General features: G+C 43.7%; 1 protein-coding gene across 2 annotated transcripts in view; it reads left to right on the top strand.

The window, feature by feature from the left end:
• The window catches only part of LOC121009503 (RUN and FYVE domain-containing protein 1-like), a 186,977-nt gene that overhangs the window by 156,738 nt on the left and 2,694 nt on the right, over positions 1–27,545 (top strand). For both annotated transcript variants that reach the window (XM_040442693.1, XM_040442684.1), the window contains 2 exons: positions 8,589–8,637; positions 17,957–18,034. In XM_040442693.1, the coding sequence (XP_040298627.1) occupies positions 8,589–8,637; positions 17,957–18,034 (127 nt within the window). The remainder of the gene's footprint in view (positions 1–8,588; positions 8,638–17,956; positions 18,035–27,545) is intronic.

Here is a 27,545-nt window from a genome sequence, read left to right as displayed (position 1 = left end):
AATCTTAAGGACCTTCTCGTACACAGCCACTTTTCACCTGCTCCCCGACAGGGCACTTGGCTTGATCGCAGGCCTACAGGCTGTTTTAGGTGTAGTGGTTGCGTAGCTTGCTGTATTGTCCAAACAGGCAAAACCTTTTATAGTTCCAACCTGAAAAGAGCATTCCCTATTAGGGACTTCATTAATTGTAAAACGCAGGGTGTAATCTACAAAATTACCTGTGACTGCAATATGGAGTATTTGGGCAAGACCAGACGCGAAATGTGCAGGCCACTGGGTAAACACCTGGGCAACATCGCCAACAGAAGGGACACAGTTGTGTCCAGGCATGTCCACGATTGTCATCAGGGAAACCCCAGATGCCTAAGGGCCATGGGAATAGAAAAGGTTGGGCGCCCAATTTGCGGTGGGGATTGGGACCGTACTCTACTCCAACGAGAATCCCGCTGGATCTAAACATTGCTTACGGTCTCACCCACGGGCCTGAATGAGCAGCTTAACTTCAGCTGCTTCATCTAGGTTGCCCATATTCATGTGCATACTTTATATTTTTGTTTGCTTGTCTATCTGTATCATCATCATCTTATTAACATTTATATCCAATTATACTAGTTCTTTGTTTTTTGTTTTTTTTTCCCTCTTTCCCCCTTTTCCCCTCCATTTGTCCAGGTTTGGAATCGGCTATCATTTGTTATGTTCCATCTTTTCATCCCTCTCCCCTCGGGCAGATGTCTTTGTATGGCTAGCATATTCATTTTACTTTGATTATCTTTCATGCCGCTAATGCCTTTTATCTTACAAAGCGCAACTGCACATCAGTAGCTGCGCTTCCTGACAGGACCCAGGGGTAGCGCCCCGATTGCCTGGCAACTGTCGCGTCCTCTGACGTGAATAGACTAGATTGGACGCAGTGATGTCATCATACTCACAAGCCTCCGCCCAGGTGAAGTAGGAGTGTCTTAGCCAAGCCTCATTCTGAGGCTGGCTTTTCAAAAGGTGGCGGTTCTCAGCGCTACCTTAGGCTACATCAGTACTTGCGCCAACACCTTGGTAGTAGGAGAGGGGTCCAGCATCAGGGGTCATCTTCCTTTTCTACTGCTAGTCTGTCCACTTGAATCTACATCAGGATCGTGGACATACTTTGTTTCTGTTTAGGGGACACGGCTGATACCTTTGCCAGTGTACCCGGCTCAGTTTAATAGCCCAAGCTCCCTTGTTTCCCCTGATGAGCTTTACACTCATCTTTATAGCGAAACATGCGTGTAGGGACTAGGCCAGGGGTGCACAACGTGTTCTGGGTGGGGGCCACATTGTTAGACTGAACCAACGTCAAGGGCCGAAAATAAAATTTAAAGGGGTAAAATAAAACTGAAATGCTGTATTTATGACATATCGAACGTACAGTATATGCCATTAATGTGTAGTTACACTTCCAGGACTCCCATCTAATGGGAGTAAGCATGAAAAATACATGTGAGCAGCCACAAGACATAGACATACATGTTTGTTACTAGATGGTTGGGGGCTGCACAGAATGGTATCAAGGGCCGCATGTGGCCCCCGGGCCGCAGGTTGTGCATCCCTGGACTAGGCAGTAGAGGGCTTTATAGGGCGCACTAATTCCAGGGTTAGGTTCCTGACTGTGCCCGGTCACAGGGATCCGTGATCAGGTCACTTAGGCCAGTGTAGGTCCCTAGGGCATCACTAGGGCCAGTTAGCCTAGCATTCCTAACTCTGTGTTTGACAACTGCCTCCAGCAACGGTGTACGTGTATCATCCAACACCGGTGAGGCATTCGTTGTACCAAGGAGCACCTCATCAGAGCGGTAGGACCACCTGGTTACTTTTTTGGTGCCGCCGAGCACCTCTTGTTATCTAAGTGTGTTCTGGTCACTGAGTTCCACAACTATTTGTGGGGTGACCTTCCGCATTGCTTCTTTTTTTTGTATCTTCTATGTTGTTATCTATTTATCTTGGGGCCAATTTTCTATGATTAAATTATTAAAAGTTAAGTTTTAAATTGATCACTTACCTCAATTTTCTGTATGACTCAGGTGGTCTAGAATTGTTATCTATATTGTTATATACAGATGTCTCCCTGGTGCTACCGCTAGCAGGGACAGACGACGCATCCTTAATATTGTTAGGCAAGCAAAGCAGGAAAGGGAGGTGGATGTTATTGTCCATCTTGGGACAAACTATCTGGCTTGCAATGAGGTTTCAAAGGTGAAGGAAGCTTTTCACACACTTGGTAATGATATACGGGAGGTTGCATCGACTGTTTCATTCTCTGCAGTTTTGCCTGTGCATAACCTTCAGCATAACAGGAAGATGTGCATTAAGGAATTCAATGTATGGCTTGGTGAATGGTGTCTGAACCAAGGGTTTGGCTTTGTGTCTCATGTTGGCTCTCGTTGGAATGTAAAAGAACTGTACAAGAAAGATGGTTTGCATCTTTCTCTCAAGGGAACGAATGTCTTCAGTGAACAGTTCAAAGTATTTGCTAAGGAGCATTTAAACTAAGAAAGGGGGGCAAAAGAGTGATAATCCAGCAGTCCGACTGCCCCCAGGAACAATGCCAGAAGATGCCAGTAGCACATAGGTTAAGAAATGACAAGCTCTTGTCTACAAATGCTCGCAGTTTAGGGAAAAAGATCAATGAACTTGAGTCTATAATGGCATCTGAGAATATAGATTTAGTGGCTGTTACTGAGGCATGGTTCAATGGGAGTAATTGCTGGGATATAACAATACCAGGGTTCTCTTTATATAGGAAAGACAGAGAAGGAAAGAAAGGGGGAGGGGTGGCCCTGTATGTGAAAGATAGCATAAAATCTAATTTAATACAAGTTAGCGAGACCAATTTAGAGTAAGTTTGGGTTACGTTGCAGCTTGATAATCATAAGGTAACTTGTGTAGGTGTGATATATAAGCCACCTAGCCAAGTCAAAGAATTAGATGATCTACTAGTTGAGGAAATAGCTAAAATGACATTGAAAGGGGAAGTTATCATTATGGGAGACTTTAATCTTCCTGATGTAAACTGGAAAACCAAAATAGCCAGTTCTGCCAGGAGTACAGATATTCTAAATTCCCTACTGGGATTATCTCTATAGCAAGTAGTGGAGGAGCCAACCCGGACGGAGGCCATTTTAGATTTAGTATTCACAAATGGGAATTTGGTATCTGATATTACTGTAGGGGAAAGCTTGGGATCTAGTGATCACCAGTCAGTGTGGTTTACTATAATTACAGTGACTGAGTAACACCACACAAAAACAAAAGTTTTTGATTTTAGAAAAACTGTCTTTTCTAAAATTGGATTAGAGGTATACGAATCCCTATCAGATTGGAACAGTTTCAATGGAGTCCAGGAGAAATGGGACTACTTAAAAGTGACACTATTGATGCAACAGATAATTGCATTAAGCTTGTCAGTAAAAGCGAAAAAAGGAAGAGACCACTGTGGTACTCAGCAGAAGTGACCAAAATCATTAAAAACTAAAAGATAGCATTTAGTAATTATAAAAAAAAAAAAAAAACGAGGATGACAGGCAAATTTATAAGATTAGGCAGAGCGAAGCCAAGCAAATTATAAGAGCTTCTAAAGCACAGGCAGAAGAGAAATGAGCTCAGTCAGTGAAAAAAGGCGATAAGACATTCTTCAGATACATAAATGAAAAAAGGAAACTAAAACAAGGAATTACCAAATTAAAAACAAAAGAAGGAAGGTACCGTATATGGAAGAAGATAAAGAACTAGCTGACTGCCTCAATGAATACTTCTGTTCAGTTTTTACAAAGAAAAAGGACCTCAGTTAGGAAGGAAAACTAATGAATCTTTTGATGCATGTGTCTTTACAGAGGAAGAGGTTTTAAGTCAGCTGTCTAAAATGAATACAAATAAGTCACAGGGGCCTGATGAGATACACCCAAAGCTATTAAAAGAGCTTAGCGGTGAACTAGCAAAACCATTAACAGATTTATTTAACCAATCACTGGTAACAGGAGTCGTCCCAAAAGATTGTAAATTAGCAAATGTTGTGCCCATTCACAAGAAAAGTAGTAGGGAGGAATCGGGCAACTATAGGCCAGTAAGCCTGACATCAATAGTGGGGAAATTAATGGAAACCAAGCTTAAGGAGAGGATTGTGGAACATCTAAAATCCCATGGATTAAAAGATGAAAAACAGCATGCGTTTACTTCAGGGAGATCATGTCACACTAATCTTATAGATTTTTTTGATTGGGTGACTAAAATAATAGATGGCGGAGGTGCAGTAGACATCGCATATCTAGACTTTAGTAAGGCTTTTGATACTGTCCCACATAGAAGGCTTATCAATAAATTACAGTCTTTGTGCTTGGACTCCCATATTGTTGAATGGATTAGGCAGTGGGTGAGGGACAGACAACAGAGGGTTGTAGTCAATGGAGTATATTCAGTCCATGGTCTTGTTACCAGTGGGGTACCTCAGGGATCTGTTCTAGGACCCATATTGTTTAATATCTTTATCAGCGAAATTGCAGAAGGCCTCGATGGTAATGTGTGTCTTTTTGCTGATGACACAAAGATTTGTAACAGGGTTGATGTTCCTGGAGGGATACACCAAATGGAAAAGGATTTAGGAAAACTAGAGGAATGGTCAAAAATCTGGCAACTAAAATTTAATGTTGTAAGTACAAGATAATGCACCTGGGGCGTAAAAACCCAAGAGCAGAATATAAAATCAGTGATACAGTCCTAACCTCAGTATCTGAGGAAAGGGATTTAGGGGTCATAATTTCAGAAGACTTGAAGGTAGGCAGACAATGTAATAGAGCAGCAGGAAATGCTAGCAGAATGCTTGGGTGTATAGGGAGAGGCATTACTAGTAGAAAGAGGGAGGTGCTCATGCCGCTCTACAGAGCACTAGTGAGACCTCATTTGGAGTATTGTGCTCAGTTCTGGAGACCATATCTCCAGAAGGATATTGATACTTTGGAGAGAGTTCAGAGAAGAGCTACTAAGGGCTCTTTCACACTTGCGTTGTCCGGATCCGTCGTGTACTCCATTTGCCGGAATTACACGCCGGATCCGGAAAATCGCATAATTTTTTCTTTCCGGATGCGTCTTTCCTGCTTTTTTGGTAAGAGACTGATCCGGAAATCCTGAAGCCAACATCACGTTTTTTTTTGTAGCTATCAGCCTACAGAAGGGTATGGTGGGAGTTGTAGTTTTACAACAGCTGGAGGGGGCCACAGGTTGAGCATGCCTAAACATGGGAATTACATTATAGGAGGGGAACAATAGTGGAGATAGTGACCTGGGGCAAGGTAAGGGAAATTTTATTGGTCAAGAATTTGAACTTTTATATATATTTTTTTATATATTTTTAAAAACTTTTTTACACTTTTTTTTTTTTTTTAAAGATTGGCCATTGTGTTCTGTGATGGCTATATAGCTATCATTGAACAATGGCAATGCTGCCACCTAGTGGCCTGTATTGATATATTTAACTAATGGCTGCCGAAACCCGCTTGAGGCTTCACGCTAATAATACAGCCAGGGAATGATGTTACGGGAATTGGACAACGCGGCTCCTTCTTCTGGCCTGTTCAGATGCCAGGGTCACATTTGACCATGGCATCTGAAGGGTGAAATGTATGTGATCAGCCTTATGACTGATTGCATACACGTGCAGCAGGTTTGAAACAGCAGAAACCGGGTGGCTATAGCGCCCATTGAACATGCGACCTCGCGAAATTGCGAACAGGTTAAGGTACCATGTTAAGATTTGCAGAGGCCTCAAAAGGACCCATCAATGAATTTATCTAGGGGCAGTGTCACACTAGCCCACCAGAGTACAAGAGGATCCTCTAATGGGCCCAGGCTCTAATACCCTAATGGGCCCTAAAAGTCAATTTGAAACTGCTTTTAGAGCCAATAACTTGCCACTACGGTCTTCATTTCTTTGAATAAAAGGGAGGAAAGGGATGCAAATGAGCTCCAGATATAAGGCAGCTATCCTATAAATCAATGTTCAGCTCTTTAACGAAGCCTTAAGACATGACTTGGATATTAAATAAGCCAGCACCTCATCTGCAGACAGCTGTTTCGGGGTGATTGCCCCTCATCAGTGCAGAACAGAGAGTAATGGCTTGACTGGGTGAGAGGCCTGTCAGGGTTAGAGGGGTACTATTTTCCCTTAGGGAGAGAGCACCTTAATCAGTGTGAGGAGACTTATAGGCCATACATGCTCCTCTGGAATTCTGGGAGGAAAGGGATGCAAATGAGAAATGCTTTATCTCAGTAAGTTTCATTGTCACAAGGGGTAATAGAAGAAAAGACACCCCACAGTTTGTTACACATTTTCTCCTGAATGCAGCTATACCCCATATGTGGTTGTAAACTGCTGTCACACAGCAGGGTTCAGAAGGGAAGGAGAGCCATTTGGCTTTTGGAGTGCAGATTTTGCCGATTTTGACTTGCCTGGACATAGAACAGGGCTCTGGAATAAAAAAGCATCATGCGCATTTGAGGCCCAATGTGATGATTTAAACAGCTTGTGAAGGCCACATTAACACGACCGTATTTTTGGTCCACATCCAATCCACATTTTTTGCGGATTGGATGAGGACCCATTCATTTCAACGGGACTGAAAAAAATGCGACAGCACAATTTGCTGTCCGCATCTGTATGTCCATTCCGCAGCCCTGCCAAAAACATTGAACTATTTCCTATTCTTGTCTGTTTTGCAGGCAAGAATATGCATTGTTACAATGGGTCCGCAAGAAAAACGGATGGACGACACACGGATGTCATTCGTATATTTTGCGGATCTGCATTTTGCAGCACTTTAAAATACACACGGTCACGTGAACGCATCCTTAATGTGGTCCATAGCATGTATTCCAGTTTTTTGGCATAAATTGAACTAGAATTCTGTTGCGGTTTGATTAATCAATCTTTACCCCCGTGTCACCATCGATCCCAAAAGTTGCTTATCTGTGCCACTTTTCCAGGCTTGACATACCATATCTAGAGTTAGAGAGTGTGTAAAGTGAGTGGGTACTATAACAAACAAACTTTATAAACTGTATTTCTTCATGTTGCTCATTTTGTCATTAATCAAAATATGTTGATTTGGTGCAAAAGGAAGATTAGAAAAAAAATTCTATAATTGGAGTTGGGAAAATTACCAATTGCCTCATATATAGGAATAAATCTTGCTAAAATGTTCCTGCAGTGTCAGTATATTGATCACATATCCCCAGGGTCTGACTCCCCGCTGAATGAAGAGGCCGCAACACTTGTGTGAGAGCTGTAGTCTCTATAAAAGGGTTGTCACTTTATCATGTAGAGAAAGTTAATACAAGGCACTTACTAATGTATTGTCCATATTGCCTCCTTTACTGGCTTGATTCACTTTTCCATCACATTATACACTGCTCATATCCAGGCGTTATGCCCACCTTGCAATCCAGCAGCAGTGACCATGCTTGTATGTTTTTGGAAAAAGCACCAGACTCTCTGGTGGTTAAGACTGTGGGAAGAAGCATTTTGGTGTGCAAGCATGGCTACCACTGCTGGACTGTAGGGTGGTCGGAACCCCTGGATATGAGCAGTGTATAAAGCGATGTAAAAATGAATGAAGCCAGCAAAGGAGGCAATATTGACAATCACAATACATTATTAAGTACCTTGTATTAAAGAGGTTGTCCATTTTTCATATTGACGACCTATACTCCGGATACAGTAGGTCATCAATATCAGATCGGCAAGGGTCCCACAGTCAGCACCCACACTGATGAGCTCTTTACCTGCTCGCGGTCACAACTGCAGCGGTGAGCAGGTGTAATTACAACTATGCCGCCCCATTCACTTCTGTGGGTCGGCTTCTTCCTGTTAGGAAGGACAAGGGAAAACCAAGAAATGAGGCATTGCCCTAGACCAGGAATCAGCAACCTCCAGCACTCCAGCTGTTCTGAAACTACAACTCAGATAGGTCAGGATAGGTCATCAATATCTGGTCAGCTGTTTGAAGAGGAGGCGACACTGCCCCGCTTCCTGGTCATTACACTATGTATCGTCTCCTTTGGAGAGGCGGCCTAGTATAATTACAATTACTCGCTCATGCAAGTCATTACACTGCACTTCTGAGACATTGTCCAGTGTAATGAAGAAGAGCTAGCACTCGCATGGAGCGCCGACTCTTCTTCAAAAAGCTGATCGGCTGGGTTGCCGGGTATTGGACCCCACAGATCAGATATTGATGATCTGTCTTGATAAAAGATCATCAATATATATATATAGCAGGGCAATCCCTTTAACTCCTTTATTTTCTTAGACCACTAGGCAAGTTTTAGGCAAAAAAAAAATTCCCCTATTTCCTGGTGTCTTACCCTGGTTACATCCTATAGCCAGGTGTATCCTTTACCGTTGAAAAATACATTATTTTGCCTTCAGTGTTGCTGCCTTGCTATTGATATTGTAACAAATTATTTAAAAAGCAGAGCATTTTCTTAGTGATTTTAACCATTTACTTATCTAGGCAAGTAAATGTAATTATTGTGTGTGATTTTTTATTTTTATCTTTATGTTCTAGATCAAAGTTAAAAATGGAAGATATCAAAGAAGTCAACAAAGCTCTTAAGGTATAGTAATTGCTCAAGTCAAATGACAACTCTTATAATTAATGGCCAACACATTTAATCTTCCCAAAAAATAAATATAATGGGGAATAAAATCAACAATTTTAGCAAATCTATCACCAGGCCAGGCAGTGAAAGCGTCATTATGCCTGGCCCTGTCAATCAAAGTGGAGAGGGAGCAGCAGTTGCAGAGAGAGCAGAGCCTCTGGGAGTAATGGCACTGCCTGTTGCTCCTAGAGGCTCATTTGCATATATTTAAACATCATTTTTCTCAGCAATGCGGGCACATAGGAACATGGGACCAACACCGATGCCTTCAGCTGTCAAGCGCATATGTAACAGGTCAGCCAGTTTCATAGCTCCAAATCTGCTGACAGATGCCCTTTAAGGCAACTTATCTGCTATCCATGGGATAGGTGATAAGTGTCTGATTGGTGGGGGTCCAAACACTGGGCCCCAGTTGATTATGGCCCTGCTCCCCTGTTTAAATGAAACTATCAATGTCTAAAAATACCTCTAAAATTTTACTTTTAATAAGCCTGTAGCATAAAATTGTATCAATAAACAAACCAATAACGAACAAAAAAAGAAACAACCCCATATACATTAAAGATAGAAATTGATAGATCAAACCCACACATGAAATAAATCAGATGTCTATCCAGTAGCCATAACACTTGGTGACATTATTCAGCACAGTGGCATATATAATAACATACAGGCATTTGCCAAATAAGTGAGGTGATCAGTTTTACTCACGGTTCAGTTGTACAGGGTTTGGACAATATATATGAAACCACCTTGAAGTTGGGATCATGAAATATATCTGCCCCTATATCTGTCCCTGCAGATACCCCTGCAGCTAAACCCTTTAATGTCATTTGTGAGAAGAGTCCTGACGAGTATCGATGCATATGTTTCATCAGGGGACCAAAGTATGAAGATGGGTATCAGATTGATATGATAGCATCCTGATGGTATGAGTCCCATTTAAATGAAGCAGCGGTTGCGCATGCATGCTGCCACTCCATTCAGCTCTAAGCTGCTGGAGATAGCCCAGTAGTCCCATGCAGCTCATTCCCATCATCAGCAGGGCCCCAGTGGTCATACACTTATTCCCTATTCTGGGATAGGAGATAAGTTGTCTTGATGAAACAACCCCTTTAATATGGCAACAGCACCAATTCAACATTGGCATTTGTAAGATAAAAAATGTATTCTCTACCATTGTGAAAAACAAAAAAAACAAGGATCCATCAAAAAACATCTAAATACAATTTTACACACATGCACACTTTGAGTTACAACCATGCACACAAAGATATGCTTTTACATACACACACACAATGGCACTCAGAGCAATACAAGACCAGGAACATATACCAGCACCCCTTACCCACATGTCTGATATCTGTTAGTGTATATTAATGTGTCATTGATAGCAAGGACTGTAAGGTACCTGGAGCAGGAATGGGGGGGGGGGGGGTTGGGGTTGATACAGTGAGGAACTTGGGACAGAGAAGGAAAACGGACAGTAAGGCCTCTTTCACACGGGCGTTGCGGGAAAATGTGCGGGTGCGTTACAGGAACACCCGCGATTTTTCCGCACGAGTGCAAAACATTGTAATGCGTTTTGCACTCGCGTGAAAAAAATCACGCGTGTTTTGGTACCCAAACCCGAACTTCTTCACAGAAGTTCGGGCTTGGGATCGGTGTTCTGTAGATTGTATTATTTTCCCTTAAACCATGGTTATAAGGGAAAATAATAGCATTCTGAATACAGAATGCATAGTAAAACAGCGCTGGAGGGGTTAAAAAAATAATAATATTTAACTCACCTTAGTCCACTTGATCGCGTACCCGGCATCTCCTTCTGGCTTCATCTGATCTCTGTGCAGCAACAGGACCTTTGGTGACGTCATTCCGGTCATCACATGATCCATCACCATGGTAAAAGATCATGTGATGACCGGAGTGACGTCATCAAAGGTCCTTTACCCAGGTCCTAAAGAAAAAATACAGAAGGAGATGCCGGCTGCACTATCAAGTGGACTAAGGTGAGTTAAATTATTATTATTATTTTTTTAACCCCTCCAGCGATGTTTTACTATGCATTCTGTATTCAGAATGCTATTATTTTCCCTTATAACCATGTTATAAGGGAAAATAATAATGATCGGGTCTCCATCCCGATCGTCTCCTAGCAACCGTGCGTGAAAATCGCACCGCATCCGCACTTGCTTGTGGACGCTTGCGATTTTCACGCAACCCCATTCATTTCTATGGGGCCTGCGTTACGTGAAAAACGCACAAAGAGGAGCATGCTGCGTGAAAATCACCGCTCATGTGAACAGCCCCATAGAAATGAATGGGTCGGTATTCAGTGCGGGTGCAATGCGTTCACCTCCCGCATCGCATCCGCGCGGAATACTCGCTCGTGTGAAAGGGGCCTAAATCTCCTGCTGTGAAGGCCAGCAGTAAGGCATTTGGGGCGGGAGAGAGGAGAATGAGGAATAGGAGAGAAGGAACAGTGAGGAACATGGGGCATGTGTGGAGCAGGAGGGACATTGAGGCACTTGGGGCATGTGTGGAGCAGGAGGGACAGTGAGGAACATGGGGCATGTGTGGAGCAGGAGGGACAGTGAGGAACATGGGGCATATGTGGAGCAGGAGGGACAGTGAGGAACATGGGGCATGTGTGGAGCAGGAGGGACAGTGAGGAACATGGGGCATGTGTGGAGCAGGAGGGACAGTGAGGAACATGGGGCATGTGTGGAGCAGGAGGGACAGTGATGAACATGGGGCATGTGTGGAGCAGGAGGGACAGTGAGGAACATGGGGCATGTGTGGAGCAGGAGGGACAGTGAGGAACATGGGGCATGTGTGGAGCAGGAGGGACAGTGAGGAACATGGGGCATGTGTGGAGCAGGAGGGGCAGTGAGGCCAGGTGCAGGCATCTGTTTAGGGGCGCATTAGGCTGCACACTAACCAATGAGCTCTTTCCTGATTATCCTGATGGAGAAGCTTAATGGTTAGTGAAACAACCAGTGAGTGCTTCTATCAGTCTTATGAGATAAAGGGGCATTCCCTTACACTGCTAAATAGATTCTTCTACCTGGCGCCATGGTCTCAACCCCAGGTGTACTGGCAGATTTAATTGCCATTACTGAGATTGGGACAATGGCTCAGCGGTAGCAAATAAATCTGCCATAAGCATTGCTGAGGCTGGGATTGCGGTGCCATACAGACCACAGGGAGGGGAGCCTTGTAAGTGAAAGTTGACATTGTAGCACCACATGGCATATTTTCTCCATTTAAATTGTGCCCCCTCCATCTTGCTGTGACTTGTTGTCCTAGGTGGTTGCTTATCCCTGCCTAGACTTCATCTTGGCCCTGTAAGTTATTTATATTTACCCCAAAATAGTTTTAATTAAATGAGGTTACATAAGAACTTTTTCCACTTTAAATGTGCTATTGTGCAAAAGTAGTAAAACATTAAATAAAGTACTCATATTTTGTATATATATGTATATAAATAATGTACCCCGAATTGGTACCACAGAAGAATGCACTTCATCCTGCAAAGAACAAGCCCTTATATGGCTACATAAAGAGAAAGATTAAAAAAAAATAGCTCTCTAACTGTGGCGACCTAAAAATAAAGACATTTGGGCAAAATAGACTTAGTAGTGAAGGGGTTGATAAAGACTCCGGTACTGAAGTAGTTAAAAAAAATATGCTGTGGGCGTGCATTTTCGCAGATAAATCAGTAGTTCCTATATTTATCAGCAGCCCTCATGCAGTTCAGCACGTTATTTAGTCACATGTATTGTAGCTGCCAAATAGTTCTGATTTTTAAAGAGCAGTCCCATGTTTAATTGTGCCTGAAAGTCCTTTTTTTCATAGTCTAATCATTTTTTTATTGCCCACTTCTTTCAATCTTTGTGTTAATTAAGGAAAACTCGCTTTTCTATTTTGGTTTTTGAATTCTCCCACAGACTGAGGATCTCGCTTTAAAGGAACAGCTGGGATTTATTCGGAACAAGCATAAAGAGTACCTCTGATTATAAACAACTTTGCATAACTCCATAGTACAAGCAAGCAATTTAGAAAGTGGGGGGATTGGATAGGCGTGAGGAAGAAATAGGCCTTATAAGTGGAAAAAAGGACACTTTTCTGCAATAAGATGTATTACAAGTCTTTGCTTGTGCAATTGATTTATGTAAATTTGTTTGTAATCTGTGGTACACTTTAATGGTAAATAAGTGTTTATTGCTCTTGTTCCATTTTAATGCCCTGCACATTTGTATAATGTATATTTACATGAGTTTTTTTTACACAGCTTAGTTTTTTGTAATCATGGAAAAACTTGGTATTGTTCTGATAATCATGACAAGAACGTCATGAAATTGCAAAATAAATTGTCATGTGTATTAGTCTTAGTTCGTTGAAGTGCTACTCTTTAGTACAGTGTGTTTCTAGCCACCTGATTTTACATAAAGTTAGCAAAATTTGCTCCCAGTAACAATTTTCATGATGGTATACACACAACCTTCTGTACTTTGTTCCAATATAAAAAAAATCTAAAATCTTTTTTTGTTTTTGAAATTATTTTTAGTAGCTTTAAACTTTGACAGTCTTAAGGTGGCCAAACATATTAGAAGTTAGTTGGTGGCTGAACAGCAGTTGAACAAACATCAGGTGAACGTTCATTTTGCAGACATGACCATACACATTCAAACTGGCCATACATGTTCAATGAAACTGGACGATGGATGAAATACCTTTCTGGGAACATTCTTTCCAAGAAAAGATCTTTTGATCAAGAATGATCTTTCGGACAAAAACATTAAACACTGCTGACTCCATTTCAGACGATAATGGTCTGTTGTTAGGTCTGTGGTTCATATCTGCAGCCCTCCTGCTGTCCCCTGCGGGCATGGACGACGTGCCACTCATCATGCCATCCAATATCCTGTTTTTGGCGTCCACTCCATGCTCCTGCCTGATGCTCTTTTAAGATATGAGATACGGGTTTCACTTTTTGAATTGAATGACTGAAATAAATTATTTTTCAAATATATTCTAATTTGTTGAGATGCACCTGTTATATGGGTTTCCTGAATACAGGCTATATCAAATTTCTAGTTGTAATGTGAATTCAAAAGATTTGATAATGAATAAGCTTATGCAGACTAGGGAATAAATATATTAACTAAGTGTGATTAAATGTACGATAACACAGATAAATCACATACAAATGCAAAATAATAAAAAGTAAATAAACATCCCTAGCCTAAATATGCAATATGGCTATGCTCTAACATATGGCTGTCTACCATATTATAGCACATGACCAACACCCCAGGTACAAGAGATAAGGCAAATCAATACTTACATCATTCCTAGGATGAAGTTCCAAGTGCAGTCCCCCCTAATTGTCAGTGCAGACCACAATTTTTCCTATCAGCCCCACTCAGAAATGTGGTCTTATCAGCACAATGAGGGATGGATACTAACTATCTCTAACCCACTACCTTACAACGAAAACTTTATTATACGCAATATAAAAGGTAATATAAAAGATACAAAATTAAAGTGGACAGAACCAATCAGTACTTGAAATACCCTTACAATGCACCCCTTTAGTATTAAAGGGTTTCTGCCACCAGAAATTACTAAGTTAAACTGGCTGACATTAGCAATGTGCTGATGTCAGCTGAACCTAACTAGCCTATTCCTAGTTTTATCCATGCCTCCGTTACTCCATAAATGTAACTTTTATAATATGCAAATTAGCTTCTATGAGGAGGGGGGGGCATTGCTCCTGCTCCTAGAGGCTCCATTCTCCCACCTCTGTCACCTCCCTCGAAGTCTTGATTGACAGGGCCAGGCAGCGTTCGCATCTTCCTGCCGGCCCTGAGTAGATGGTAAATCTTGCGCCGTGCCGTTTAGTGTTCAGCGCAGGCATAGTGAAGGAAGGACACTCACTGGCTGCCGACTTCCTTACTGCGCCTGCGCTGAATACTGCACTGCGCAGACGTGAGATTTACCATGCACTCAGGGCCAGCAGGAGGATGCGAACGCTGCCTGGCCCTGTCAATCAAGACTTCGAGGGAGGTGACAGAGGTGGGAGAACTGAGCCTCTAGGAGCAGGAGCAACGCCCCCCTGCTCCTAGAGGCTAATTTGCATATTATAAAAGTTACATTTATGGAGGAACGGGGGCATGGATAAAACTAGGAATAGGCTAGTTAGGTTTAGGGTTGTTGCGGGTATCGAAATTTCGATACCCAATCGATACTTTTGTCCCGGTATCGATACGATACCGGGATTTCCATTTTTTCGATACTGGCCTGCGCTTCTGCGCAGTCTAGTATCTCTGAACATGAGCGCTCTGCTCTCAGCGCGCTCATGTTCCCTCAGCAGCACAGGAGAGAAGGAAGCAGTCCTCCCTCCCCCCTGTGCTGCTGCTGCCGCTGCCACCAATGAACGGAGAGAGGGGCGGAGGAGGGGCGGGCGCACTGCGCTACCAATGATAGGACTTTTCATGGGTCCAGACTTAGTTAAGTATTAGGCTACACAGAGCGGCGCCCAGGGATGTCCCAGCACTTACTATTATTCCTAGGCGCCGGTCCGTTCGCCCGCTGTGCGCCATTACAGTCTCCTGCAGTCCTGCTCCATATGCTAGTTACTATCGAAGCAATGGGGAGGAGACAGCAGCTTCTCTAGTGGGCGTTCCTTCTCCCTGCCCTGCGATTGGACAGCGCTACAGCCAGGGAGAAGGAACGCCTACTAGAGAGGCTGATGTCTCCTCCCCATTGCTCCAATAGTAATTAGCATATGGAGCAGGAGACAGTAATGGCGCACAGCGGGCGAACGGAGCAGCGCCCAGGAATAATAGTAAGTGCTGGGACATCTTTGGGTGCCGCTCTGTGTAGCCTGCTGCTTAACAAAGTCCGAGCCCATATAAGGTGGTCTTTAACTTTTAATAAAGGAGGCAGGTGCCGATCCCATATAAGGTGGTCAGCGGCAGTTAACCCCTCAGGTGCGGCACCTGAGGGGTTAACTGCAGCGGATTGCAGCTCCCTGTCATAGAGGTCGGGTGTCGGCTATTTGATTCCGGCACCCGCCTCCTGTATTTGTATTAACAGGTCAGTTATCTTCATTGGTGGCGCAGTGCGCGCCCCCCCCAACACCCCAGTATAATAAACATTGGTGGTGCAGTGCCAATGAGGATTAAAAAATATATAATTAACTCACCAATTGATCGTGTAGCTGCCGGTCTCCTGTTCTTTCTTCAGGACCTGTCAAAGGACCTGTGGTGATGTCACTGAGCTCATCACATGGTCCATTACCATGGTGATGAATCATGTGACGGACCATGTGATGAGCGCAGTGACGTCACCACAGGTCCTTTTCCTCACAGATGAAGACAGAAGAGAAGCCGGGCTGCGCGAACATGTGGATTAAGGGGAGTTAAATTTATTTTTTTTTATAATTTTTTTTCACCCCTCCAGCCCTATTGTACTATGCATTCTGTTTTAAGAATGCTATTATTTTCCCTTATAAACATGTTATAAGGGAAAATAATTACATCTACACAACCTTGAACCCAAACCTGAACTTCAGTGAAAAAGTTTGGGTCTGGGTACCACAGTCAGTTTTTTATCACGCGTGTGCAAAACACATTGCACCCGCGCAATAAAAACTGAACAACGGAACGCAATCGCAGTCAAAACTGACTGCAATTGCGTACCTACCCACGCGGGTTTGCCGCAATGGACCCGGGACGCATCCGGAGCCAAAACGTAACGCCCGTCTGAAAGAGGCCTAAGGCTACTTTCACACTTGCAGCAGTGTGATCCACAAGCAGTTCCATCATTGGAACTGCCTGCCCGATCCGCCGATCTGGATGTGACTAAAAGCATTTTTGAGACGCATCCAGATGCGGATCCATCTCACAAATGCATTGCAAGAACGGATCTGTCTCTCCGCTTGTCATGCGGACAGACGGATCCGGCATTACGGTATTTTGAATGCCGGATCCGACACAAATACATTCCTATGGGGAAAAATGCCGGCATTCTCGCAAGTCTTCCGTTTTTTTCACCGGAGATAAAACCGTAGTATGCTGCGGTTTTATCTTTTGCCTGATCAGTCAAAATGACTGAACTGAAGACATCCTGATGCATCCTGAACGGAATGCTCTCCATTCAGAATGCATGGGGATATGCCTGATCAGTTCTTTTCCGGTATAGAGCCCCTGTGACGGAACTCTATGCCGGAAAAGAGAAACGCTAGTGTGAAAGTACCCTAAAATATTAAGTTTAAATCCCCCTTTCCCAATTTCAAATATAAAATATATAAACAATAAATAAATAAACATATTACATAGCACTGTGTCCGAAAAGTCCAAACTATTAAATTATTAAAAAATATCTCCTATGCGGTGAGCGCCGTAACAGAAATAAATAAATAAAAACTATGCGATTTGCCATTTTTTAGTAACCTTGTAACCCCAAAAAATAGGATAGGAGCCAAACGTTTCATAAAATGTGAAATGCACACGGCTTTTTTTGGTGTTTCGCAATACTTTTTTATGGTGACGAAGGCGAATCAAAATTTTGGTATCGAAACAATCCTATGCCGATCTGATTGGCGTAGTGTTGTCACGATACCAAAATTTTGATTCGGTTTCGATTTGGCGACTAAAAATTAAATTTGGCTCCTAAATTTTTCAGTTCAGGAGCCAATGGCTACTAGGTATTTTTTTATTCTGGAGCACTGCCTCCTTTCCCAATTTTACATATAAAATATATAAACAATAAATAAATAAACATCGCCACGTCCGAAAAGTCCAAACTATTAAAATATTTAAAAAATCTGCGCGATTCACCATTTTTTTTAAATGCGGAATGCACGTGGCTTTTTTGTTTTCTTTTTTTCGCGTGGTATCGAATGGTATCGAGTATCGCAATACTTTTTTATGGTATTGAAACCGAATCAAAATTTTGGTATCGCAACAACTCTAGTTAGGTTCAGCTGACATTAGCACATTGCTAATGTCAGCCAGTTTAATTTAGGTATTTCTGGTGACAGAAACCCTTTAAGAGATAAAAGTTTGAAGGGATTGTGCAACAATGGGGGCAAACGCCCCCTCTTGGCCAGACCTGTAAAGGAAATATTTCTTACCTGATGCCCAACCCTGGCTCCCCCTATATCCAGGATAACCCCTTTAACCATTGTGGGGACTCAGATCAGAGGACAGAGACCAATAGTACAAGTGTTCATAAATCTTAAATTTCATTTTGTTATTTAAAGGGTCATGCATGGCTAAAGGATGATGAAGCAACAGGCTGCAAACAATGTAACAAAGAATTCTCTATTTCAAGGCGAAAGGTAATTTTTAAATAATTTGTAAATAGTATACTGCACAGATTTTGACTGTTAATTTAATTCTAAATATTTTCCTTATTATGTTATCCATACAGTTATTTTAAGTCCCCATACAGTTATATTGTTTGTCGGCAGCAGAATCCTGTGTACACACGCCAGTGAACTGCTGACATCTGATTATTTTATGTGTCATATAAATGATAGATCACCTGAGAAACAAGTGCTTTGCTCAGTTTTACATCGGCCAATTATCAGGAATGTCTGTTATCGATAATCTGCCTATGTAATAAACCTTCTGTGATGTGGTTGTCATTATAAAGAGAAACCATGGCAGATCGATCTCATGACGGACAGTGGTAGTGCCCAACAGACTCCATTAACATATATTGTGGTTTGTTTGGGTTCTGCTGTGGTGTCTTTCTGAATCTGTGATGGAAGCTCTCAAAGGGGTTGGCCCATCTTACACATTGGTGGCATATCGCTAGGATATGCCACCAATGTTAGATAGATGCGGGTCCCACTTCTAGGATCTGCACTTGAGAACAGGGTCCCCCAAGTGTGGCCACCCTACATTCACTTAGGGGAGTGCCGAAAATAGCCGAGAACCAGTTTGGTTATTTCTGCAACTCCCTTAGAGGTGAATGATGAGATGGCTGTGCTTGCATGGCACGCTCTCCACTCACTTCTGTGGGAGTTCTGAAAATATCCGAGCTCACTCACTCGAGTCTTTTCGGAACGCCCATTGAAGTGAATCGATAGCATGCAGCGCATGCGTGGTGCACTCTACTTCGCTTTGGCGGCCCCGTTCTAGACATTGGTATTGCTATGCCACCAATCTGTTAGATGGGCCAACCTTCTTAGGCTACATTTAGATGGCAGTGAAATACGTCAGACGGTTGTTTTCAGAACCATTGCAGTCTATGGGGCTAATCACATGGCTGTTTTTTTTTAAAGGCCAGTGAATACCAGCCATCCAAAAATTGGAATGTCCTTTTTTTGGCCAGTTTCACGGTCAGACAGCCCCTATTGAAATCAATGGGGTCTTTTTTAATGACCATGTAGAGGAGTACACCCGTCTAACAACCCTTAAAATGCCTTTCAGGGGTTAAAAAAAAACAAACGACTTTACCATATCCACTTGAACGCATTGACGCATTGACACTTGCTCTGCACTGACAGGACAGAGTACTTTTTTTTTATTGCACCCAGAAAAATTAGTGACTAACTTATACTGGGGACACTATTGGGGGCATTTTATATACAGTGGTCAGTGCTTAGGAGGGATTTCATACATAAGTAGGCCCTCTTAGGGGGTATTTTATACTGGGAGAGCACTATTGGGGGTCATTTTATATACAGGGGGCACTATTGGAGGGTTTTTATGTACAAGGGGCACTATTGGGGGATTTTACATACAGGGTGGCAGTGTGGGGGACCTTATATATACTGGGACTACTATAGGGGCATTTTTAGACCCTGGGAGCATTACAGGGGGGTCAGTGTGTAGTGTACTTAGGACTTAGGGTACTGCAGGGATTAGGATGCTAAAAAATAAATAAACCATTTTTAACGGCCATAAAAATCTGGTGCAAAACGGCCATTAAAAATCCGTACTTTTTTTCTTTCTTCCCTGGAAGTGTTAGCTAAAGTTAAAATATGTTAAGTGAACCACACAATAGTGTAATAAAAAAAAATACAGCTGATACCACAAAAAAATGAACGCCACAGAATTTATAATGGAAAAACTCAGTGGCAGTATTCCTGTTTTTGCCCATCTCTCTCCCCCCCCCAAAAAAAAAGTTAATAAACATTAATCAGTAATTTGTGTGTATCCCAAAATAGTAAAACTACAACTTGTCCTGCAAAAAACAATCCCTCAAACGTCTACATCAACAGAAAAAAAGTTAGTGATGGTAAAAAAAAAATGAAAAAAAAAAAATTCCTTGGTGGCTAAGGCCCAAAAAAGGCTATTCAATAAGGTGTTAATGAAGCACGCCCACTAGAAAGGCACATGATGAATATTGCTGTGGTGAAGGTATTCTTACCAGTGGCTGTGATTGTGAATTATCCACTCCGTTCTGGTCATCAACTGTGTCACGTGACTGACTCTGCAACTTGGGGGGTACTATCTCTCCTTGGGAAGAGAGCGCCTTAGTCAGCATGAGGAGACTTACAGTAGGTGTTTGTGATATTGTGCTTTTAGCACGACAGCGTCGCGCTGATACTCGGCGACATGGTGCCGAGATCTCGCACTCACTGGAATACGGACAGCACATCCCAGCAAGCGCGTCATAGAAGCGACGGGAGATCCGACTTGGATTCCCGCCAATTCTACACGTGTGCGGCGTTTGTTATGAATCCTGAGGGGGAAGTCCCCGCCGGATTTTAAATAAAAATCCGGCATGGGTCCCCACCTCAGGAGCATACCGGGCCCTTAGGTCTGTTATGGGTTGTAAGGAGAGCCCCCCCTACGCCGAAAAAAACGGCGTAGGGGGTCCCCCTACAATCCATACCAGACCCGTATCCAAAGCACGCTACCCGGCCAGCCAGGAAGGGAGTGGGGACGAGCGAGCGCCCCCCCCCCCTCCTGAGCCGTACCAGGCTGCATGCCCTCAACATGGGGGGGTTGGGTGCTCTGGGGCAGGGGGCGCACTGCGGCCCCCCACCTCAGAGCACCCTGTCCCCATGTTGATGAGGACAGGGCCCCTTCCCGACAACCCTGGCCGTTGGTTGTCGGGGTATGCGGGCGGGAGGCTTATCGGAATCTGGGAGCCCCCTTTAATAAGGGGGCCCCCAGATACCGGCCCCCCACCCTAAGTGAATGAGTATGGGGTACATCGTACCCCTACCCATTCACCTGCAAGAAAAGTGGTAAAAACACAAATAAACCACACAGTGTATTAAAATATTTTATTTTTCTGCTCCGGAGGCCGCCCCCTGTCTTCTTTATTAGCTCTTTTACCAGGGGGGGCTCTTCTTCTTCCGCTATCCCGACGGGTCTTCTCCGCTATCCGGGGGGTCTTCTCAACTCTCCGGGGTTCTCCTTCTGTCTTCGCCGCTCTCCGTTGTTGACTCGGCGCACCCCGGTTCTTCGTCTCGCGAGATCTCGGATTTTAAATAAAAATTTAGCGAGACGAAGAACCGGGGTGCGCCGAGTCAACAACGGAGAGCGGCGAAGACAGAAGGAGAACCCCGGTTCTTCGTCTCGCTAAATTTTTATTTAAAATCCGAGATCTCGCGAGACGAAGAACCGGGGTGCGCCGAGTCAACAACGGAGAGCGGCGAAGACAGAAGGAGAACCCCGGAAGGAGAACCCCGGAGAGTTGAGAAGACCCCCCTGGTAAAAGAGCTAATAAAGAAGACAGGGGGCGGCCTCCGGAGCAGAAAAATAAAATATTTTAATACACTGTGTGGTTTATTTGTGTTTTTACCACTTTTCTTGCAGGTGAATGGGTAGGGGTACGATGTACCCCATACTCATTCACTTAGGGTGGGGGGCCGGTATCTGGGGGCCCCCTTATTAAAGGGGGCTCCCAGATTCCGATAAGCCTCCCGCCCGCATACCCCGACAACCAACGGCCAGGGTTGTCGGGAAGGGGCCCTGTCCTCATCAACATGGGGACAGGGTGCTCTGAGGTGGGGGGGCCGCAGTGCGCCCCCTGCCCCAGAGCACCCAACCCCCACATGTTGAGGGCATGCAGCCTGGTACGGCTCAGGAGGGGGGGGGGGCGCTCGCTCGTCCCCACTCCCTTCCTGGCTGGCCGGGTAGCGTGCTTTGGATACGGGTCTGGTATGGATTGTAGGGGGACCCCCTACGCCGTTTTTTTCGGCGTAGGTGGGGCTCTCCTTACAACCCATAACAGACCTAAGGGCCCGGTATGCTCCTGAGGGGGGGACCCATGCCGGATTTTTATTTAAAATCCGGCGGGGACTTCCCCCTCAGAATTCATAACAAACGCCGCACACGTGTAGAATTGGCGGGAATCCAAGTCGGATCTCCCGTCGCTTCTATGACGGCTCTGTCTCCATCGCGGCAAGCCAGCTCGGCGCTGGCTCCCGCGATGGGGCTCGTAGGTGCTCAATCTCGCCGAGAAAGAGAGCGAGATTGACACAAAATCGGGTTCACCTACTGTAACCACCTCAGCCCCCAGTGCTTAAACACCCTGAAAGACCAGGCCACTTTTTACACTTCTGACCTACACTACTTTCACCGTTTATTGCTCGGTCATGCAACTTACCACCCAAATGAATTTTACCTCCTTTTCTTCTCACTAATAGAGCTTTCATTTGGTGGTATTTCATTGCTGCTGACATTTTTACTTTTTTTGTTATTAATCGAAATTTAACGATTTTTTTGCAAAAAAATGACATTTTTCACTTTCAGTTGTAAAATTTTGCAAAAAAAACGACATCCATATAGAAATTTTGCTCTAAATTTATAGTTCTACATGTCTTTGATAAAAAAAAATGTTTGGGTAAAAAAAAAATGGTTTGGGTAAAAGTTATAGCGTTTACAAACTATGGTACAAAAATGTGAATTTCCGCTTTTTGAAGCAGCTCTGACTTTCTGAGCACCTGTCATGTTTCCTGAGGTTCTACAATGCCCAGACAGTACAAACACCCCACAAATGACCCCATTTCGGAAAGTACACACCCTAAGGTATTCGCTGATGGGCATAGTGAGTTCATAGAACTTTTTATTTTTTGTCACAAGTTAGCGGAAAATGATGATTTTTTTTTTTTTTTTTTTTCTTACAAAGTCTCATATTCCACTAACTTGTGACAAAAAATAAAAACTTCTATGAACTCACTATGCCCATCACGAAATACCTTGGGGTCTCTTCTTTCCAAAATGGGGTCACTTGTGGGGTAGTTATACTGCCCTGGCATTTTAGGGGCCCAAATGTGTGGTAAGGAGTTTGAAATCAAATTCTGTAAAAAATGACCTGTGAAATCCGAAAGGTGCTCTTTGGAATATGGGCCCCTTTGCCCACCTAGGCTGCAAAAAAGTGTCACACATCTGGTATCTCCGTACTCAGGAGAAGGTGGGGAATGTGTTTTGGGGTGTCTTTTTACATATACCCATGCTGGGTGAGATAAATATCTTGGTCAAATGCCAACTTTGTATAAAAAAATGGGAAAGGTTGTCTTTTGCCAAGATATTTCTCTCACCCAGCATGGGTATATGTAAAATGACACCCCAAAACACATTCCCCACCTTCTCCTGAGTACGGCAATACCAGATGTGTGACACTTTTCTGCAGCCTAGGTGGGCAAAGGGGCCCATATTCCAAAGAGCACCTTTCGGATTTCACAGGTCATTTTTTACTGAATTTGATTTCAAACTCCTTACCACACATTTGGGCCCCTAGAATGCCAGGGCAGTATAACTACCCCACAAGTGACCCCATTTTGGAAAGAAGACACCCCAAGGTATTCCGTGAGGGGCATGGCAAGTTCCTAGAATTTTTTATTTTTTGTCACAAGTTAGTGGAAAATTATGATTTATTTATTTTTTTTTTTTTTCATACAAAGTCTCATATTCCACTAACTTGTGACAAAAAATAAAAACTTCCATGAACTCACTATGTCCATCAGCGAATACCTTGGGGTCTCTTCTTTCCAAAATGGGGTCACTTGTGGGGTAGTTATACTGCCCTGGCATTCTAGGGGCCCAAATGTGTGGTAAGGAGTTTGAAATCAAATTCTGTAAAAAATGACCTGTGAAATCCGAAAGGTGCTCTTTGGAATATGGGCCCCTTTGCCCACCTAGGCTGCAAAAAAGTGTCACACATCTGGTATCTCCGTACTCAGGAGAAGGTGGGGAATGTGTTTTGGGGTGTCATTTTACATATACCCATGCTGGGTGAGATAAATATCTTGGTCAAATGCCAACTTTGTATAAAAAAATGGGAAAAGTTGTCTTTTGCCAAGATATTTCTCTCACCCAGCATGGGTATATGTAAAATGACACCCCAAAACACATTCCCCACCTTCTCCTGAGTACGGAGATACCAGATGTGTGACACTTTTTTGCAGCCTAGGTGGGCAAAGGGGCCCATATTCCAAAGAGCACCTTTCGGATTTCACAGGTCATTTTTTACAGAATTTGATTTCAAACTCCTTACCACACATTTGGGCCCCTAGAATGCCAGGGCAGTATAACTACCCCACAAGTGACCCCATTTTGGAAAGAAGAGACCCCAAGGTATTCGCTGATGGGCATAGTGAGTTCATGGAAGTTTTTATTTTTTGTCACAAGTTAGTGGAATATGAGACTTTGTATGAAAAAAAAAAAAAAAAAATCAGCATTTTCCACTAACTTGTGACAAAAAATAAAAAATTCTAGGAACTCGCCATGCCCCTCACGGAATACCTTGGGGTGTCTTCTTTCCAAAATGGGGTCACTTGTGGGGTAGTTATACTGCCCTGGCATTTTCCAGGGGCCCTAATGTGTGGTAAGTAGGTAAATGACCTGTGAAATCCTAAAGGTGCTCTTTGGAATGTGGGCCCCTTTGCCCACCTAGGCTGCAAAAAAGTGTCACACATCTGGTATCGCCGTATTCAGGAAAAGTTGGGGAATGTGTTTTGGGGTGTCATTTTACATATACCCTTGCTGGGTGAGAGAAATATCTTGGCAAAAGACAACTTTTCCCATTTTTTTATACAAAGTTGGCATTTGACCAAGATATTTCTCTCACCCAGCATGGGTATATGCAAAATGACACCCCAAAACACATTCCCCACCTTCTCCTGAGTACGGCGATACCAGATGTGTGACACTTTTTTGCAGCCTAGATGCGCAAAGGGGCCCAAATTCCTTTTAGGAGGGCATTTTTAGACATTTGGATACCAGACTTCTTCTCACGCTTTGGGGCCCCTAGAATGCCAGGGCAGTATAAATACCCCACATGTGACCCCATTTTGGAAAGAAGACACCCCAAGGTATTCAATGAGGGGCATGGCGAGTTCATAGAAATTTTTTTTTTTTGGCACAAGTTAGCGGAAATTGATATTTTTAATTTTTTTCTCACAAAGTCTCCCGTTCCGCTAACTTGGGACAAAAATTTCAATCTTTCATGGACTCAATATGCCCCTCACGGAATACCTGGGGGTGTCTTCTTTCCGAAATGGGGTCACATGTGGGGTATTTATACTGCCCTGGCATTCTAGGGGCCCTAAAGCGTGAGAAGAAGTCTGGAATATAAATGTCTAAAAAATTTTACGCATTTGGTTTCCGTGAGGGGTATGGTGAGTTCATGTGAGATTTTATTTTTTGACACAAGTTAGTGGAATATGAGACTTTGTAAGAAAAAAAGAAAAAAATTCCGCTAACTTGGGCCAAAAAAATGTCTGAATGGAGCCTTACAGAGGGGTGATCAATGACAGGGGGGTGATCAATGACAGGGGGGTAATCAATGACAGGGGGGTGATCAGGGAGTCTATATGGGGTGATCACCACAGTCATTGATCACGCCCCTGTAAGGCTTCATTCAGACGTCCGGATGCGTTTTGCGGATCCGATCCATCTATCAGTGCATCCGTAAAAATCATGCGGACATCTGAATGGAGCTTTACAAGGGGGTAATCAATGACAGGGGGGTGATCAGGGAGTCTATATGGGGTGATCACCACAGTCATTGATCACGCCCCTGTAAGGCTTCATTCAGACGTCCGGATGCGTTTTGCGGATCCGATCCATCTATCAGTGGATCCGTAAAAATCATGCGGACGTCTGAATGGAGCTTTACAGGGGGGTAATCAATGACAGGGGGGTGATCAGGGAGTCTATATGGGGTGATCAGGGGCTAATAAGGGGTTAATAAGTGAGGGGGGGGGGGGGTGTAGTGTAGTGTAGTGGTGCTTGGTGCTACTTTACAGAGCTGCCTGTGTCCTCTGGTGGTCGATCCAAACAAAGGGGACCACCAGAGGACCAGGTAGCAGGTATATTAGACGCTGTTATCAAAACAGCGTCTAATATACCTGTTAGGGGTTAAAAAAAACACATCTCCAGGCTGCCAGCGAACGATCGCCGCTGGCAGGCTGGAGATCAACTCTCTTACCTTCCGTTCCTGTGAGCGCGCGCCTGTGTGCGCGCGTTCACAGGAAATCTCGGCCATCGCGAGATGACGCGTATATGCGTGACTGTGCGCAGCGCTGCCACCTCCGGAACGCGATCCTGCGTTAGGCGGTCCGGAGGTGGTTAATGTATAGGCCATACATGCTCCTCTGGAATTCTGGGAAGAAAGGGATGTAAATGAGCTCTTAACAATCCTATAAGTCAATGCTCGACCCTTTAAATAGGCCTTGAGGCATGACTCGATATATTAAATAAGCCAGCACCTCATCTGCAGACAGCTGTTTTGGGGTGATTGCCCCTCATCAGTGCAGAGCAGAGAGTACTGGCCTAACTGGATGAGAGGCCTAAGGCCTCTTGCACACGACCGTATGCCCTCCGAGACATACGTTCCGTGAGCGGGCCATATGTCACGGAGCGGCATTGATAGTGTGCACAGGAGCGCACAGCATCATAGATCATATGAGATCATATGAGTGCGGGACAATAGTCCTGCGGGCGGCCCCACGTGCACAGCATCATTGTAATCTATGATACTGTGCGCTCCCATGCACACGATCAATGCCGCTCCGGGACATATGGCCCGCTCATAGACCGTATGTCTGAGGGCATATGGACGTGTGCAAGTGGCCTAAGTCAGGATTTGGGGGGTACTTAGACCTCTCACCCAGTTAAGCCAGCACGATCTGTTTTGCACTGATGAGGGGCAATCACAGGGAAACAGCTGTCTGCAGATGAGGTGCTGGCTTATTTAATATCCAAGTCATGTCTCAAGGCCTATTTAATAGTCGAATATTGACTATAGAATAGCTTGTTAAAGAGAACCTGTCGCCAAAAAATGCAATGCAATCTGAAAGCACTATGTTATAGAGTAGGAAGAGCTGAGCAGATTGATATATTTTTGTGAGAAAAGATTCAGTAAAACCTGTAATTTATACATTTGCCTTTTTCCACTTATATACACCTATATATACAATGCTATCAATCAATGATAACTGCTCCCTCTTGTACCAATGCTGCTCACAGAAGGTAGAAAAAGCAGAGATATAAATTTATAAATTACAGGTTTTACTGAATCTTTTCCCACAAAACTGTATATCCATCTGCCCAGCTTCTCCTGCTCTACAACATGGTGTTGTCAGATTGCATTGCATTATATGGTGATGGGTCCTCTTTAAGACCTCAATTGCATCCTTGACTTTGCATTCTTAATGTCTTTACGCCACAATAATGGATTAAAAAGTCGCAAATTATGGTGCACGTCATATTTGCGAATTTTAGGGAAAAGGGTTGGGGCTTCACTCTGCTGCTGGATTTACTATAACTTACATGAAAATCTGGAGTCCGTGTAGACTTGAATTTACACAGACTGCCAGAGATGCAACTAATTTATTAAGAGGCATCTGCCTCTTAACAGTCACGTTAAAACTGGGAAAA

Source organism: Bufo bufo, chromosome 1 (assembly GCF_905171765.1).
Source record: "Bufo bufo chromosome 1, aBufBuf1.1, whole genome shotgun sequence".
NCBI lineage: Eukaryota > Metazoa > Chordata > Amphibia > Anura > Bufonidae > Bufo > Bufo bufo.
Note: the sequence above shows the minus strand (reverse complement) of the source record. Positions and strands in the feature narration are given on the sequence as shown.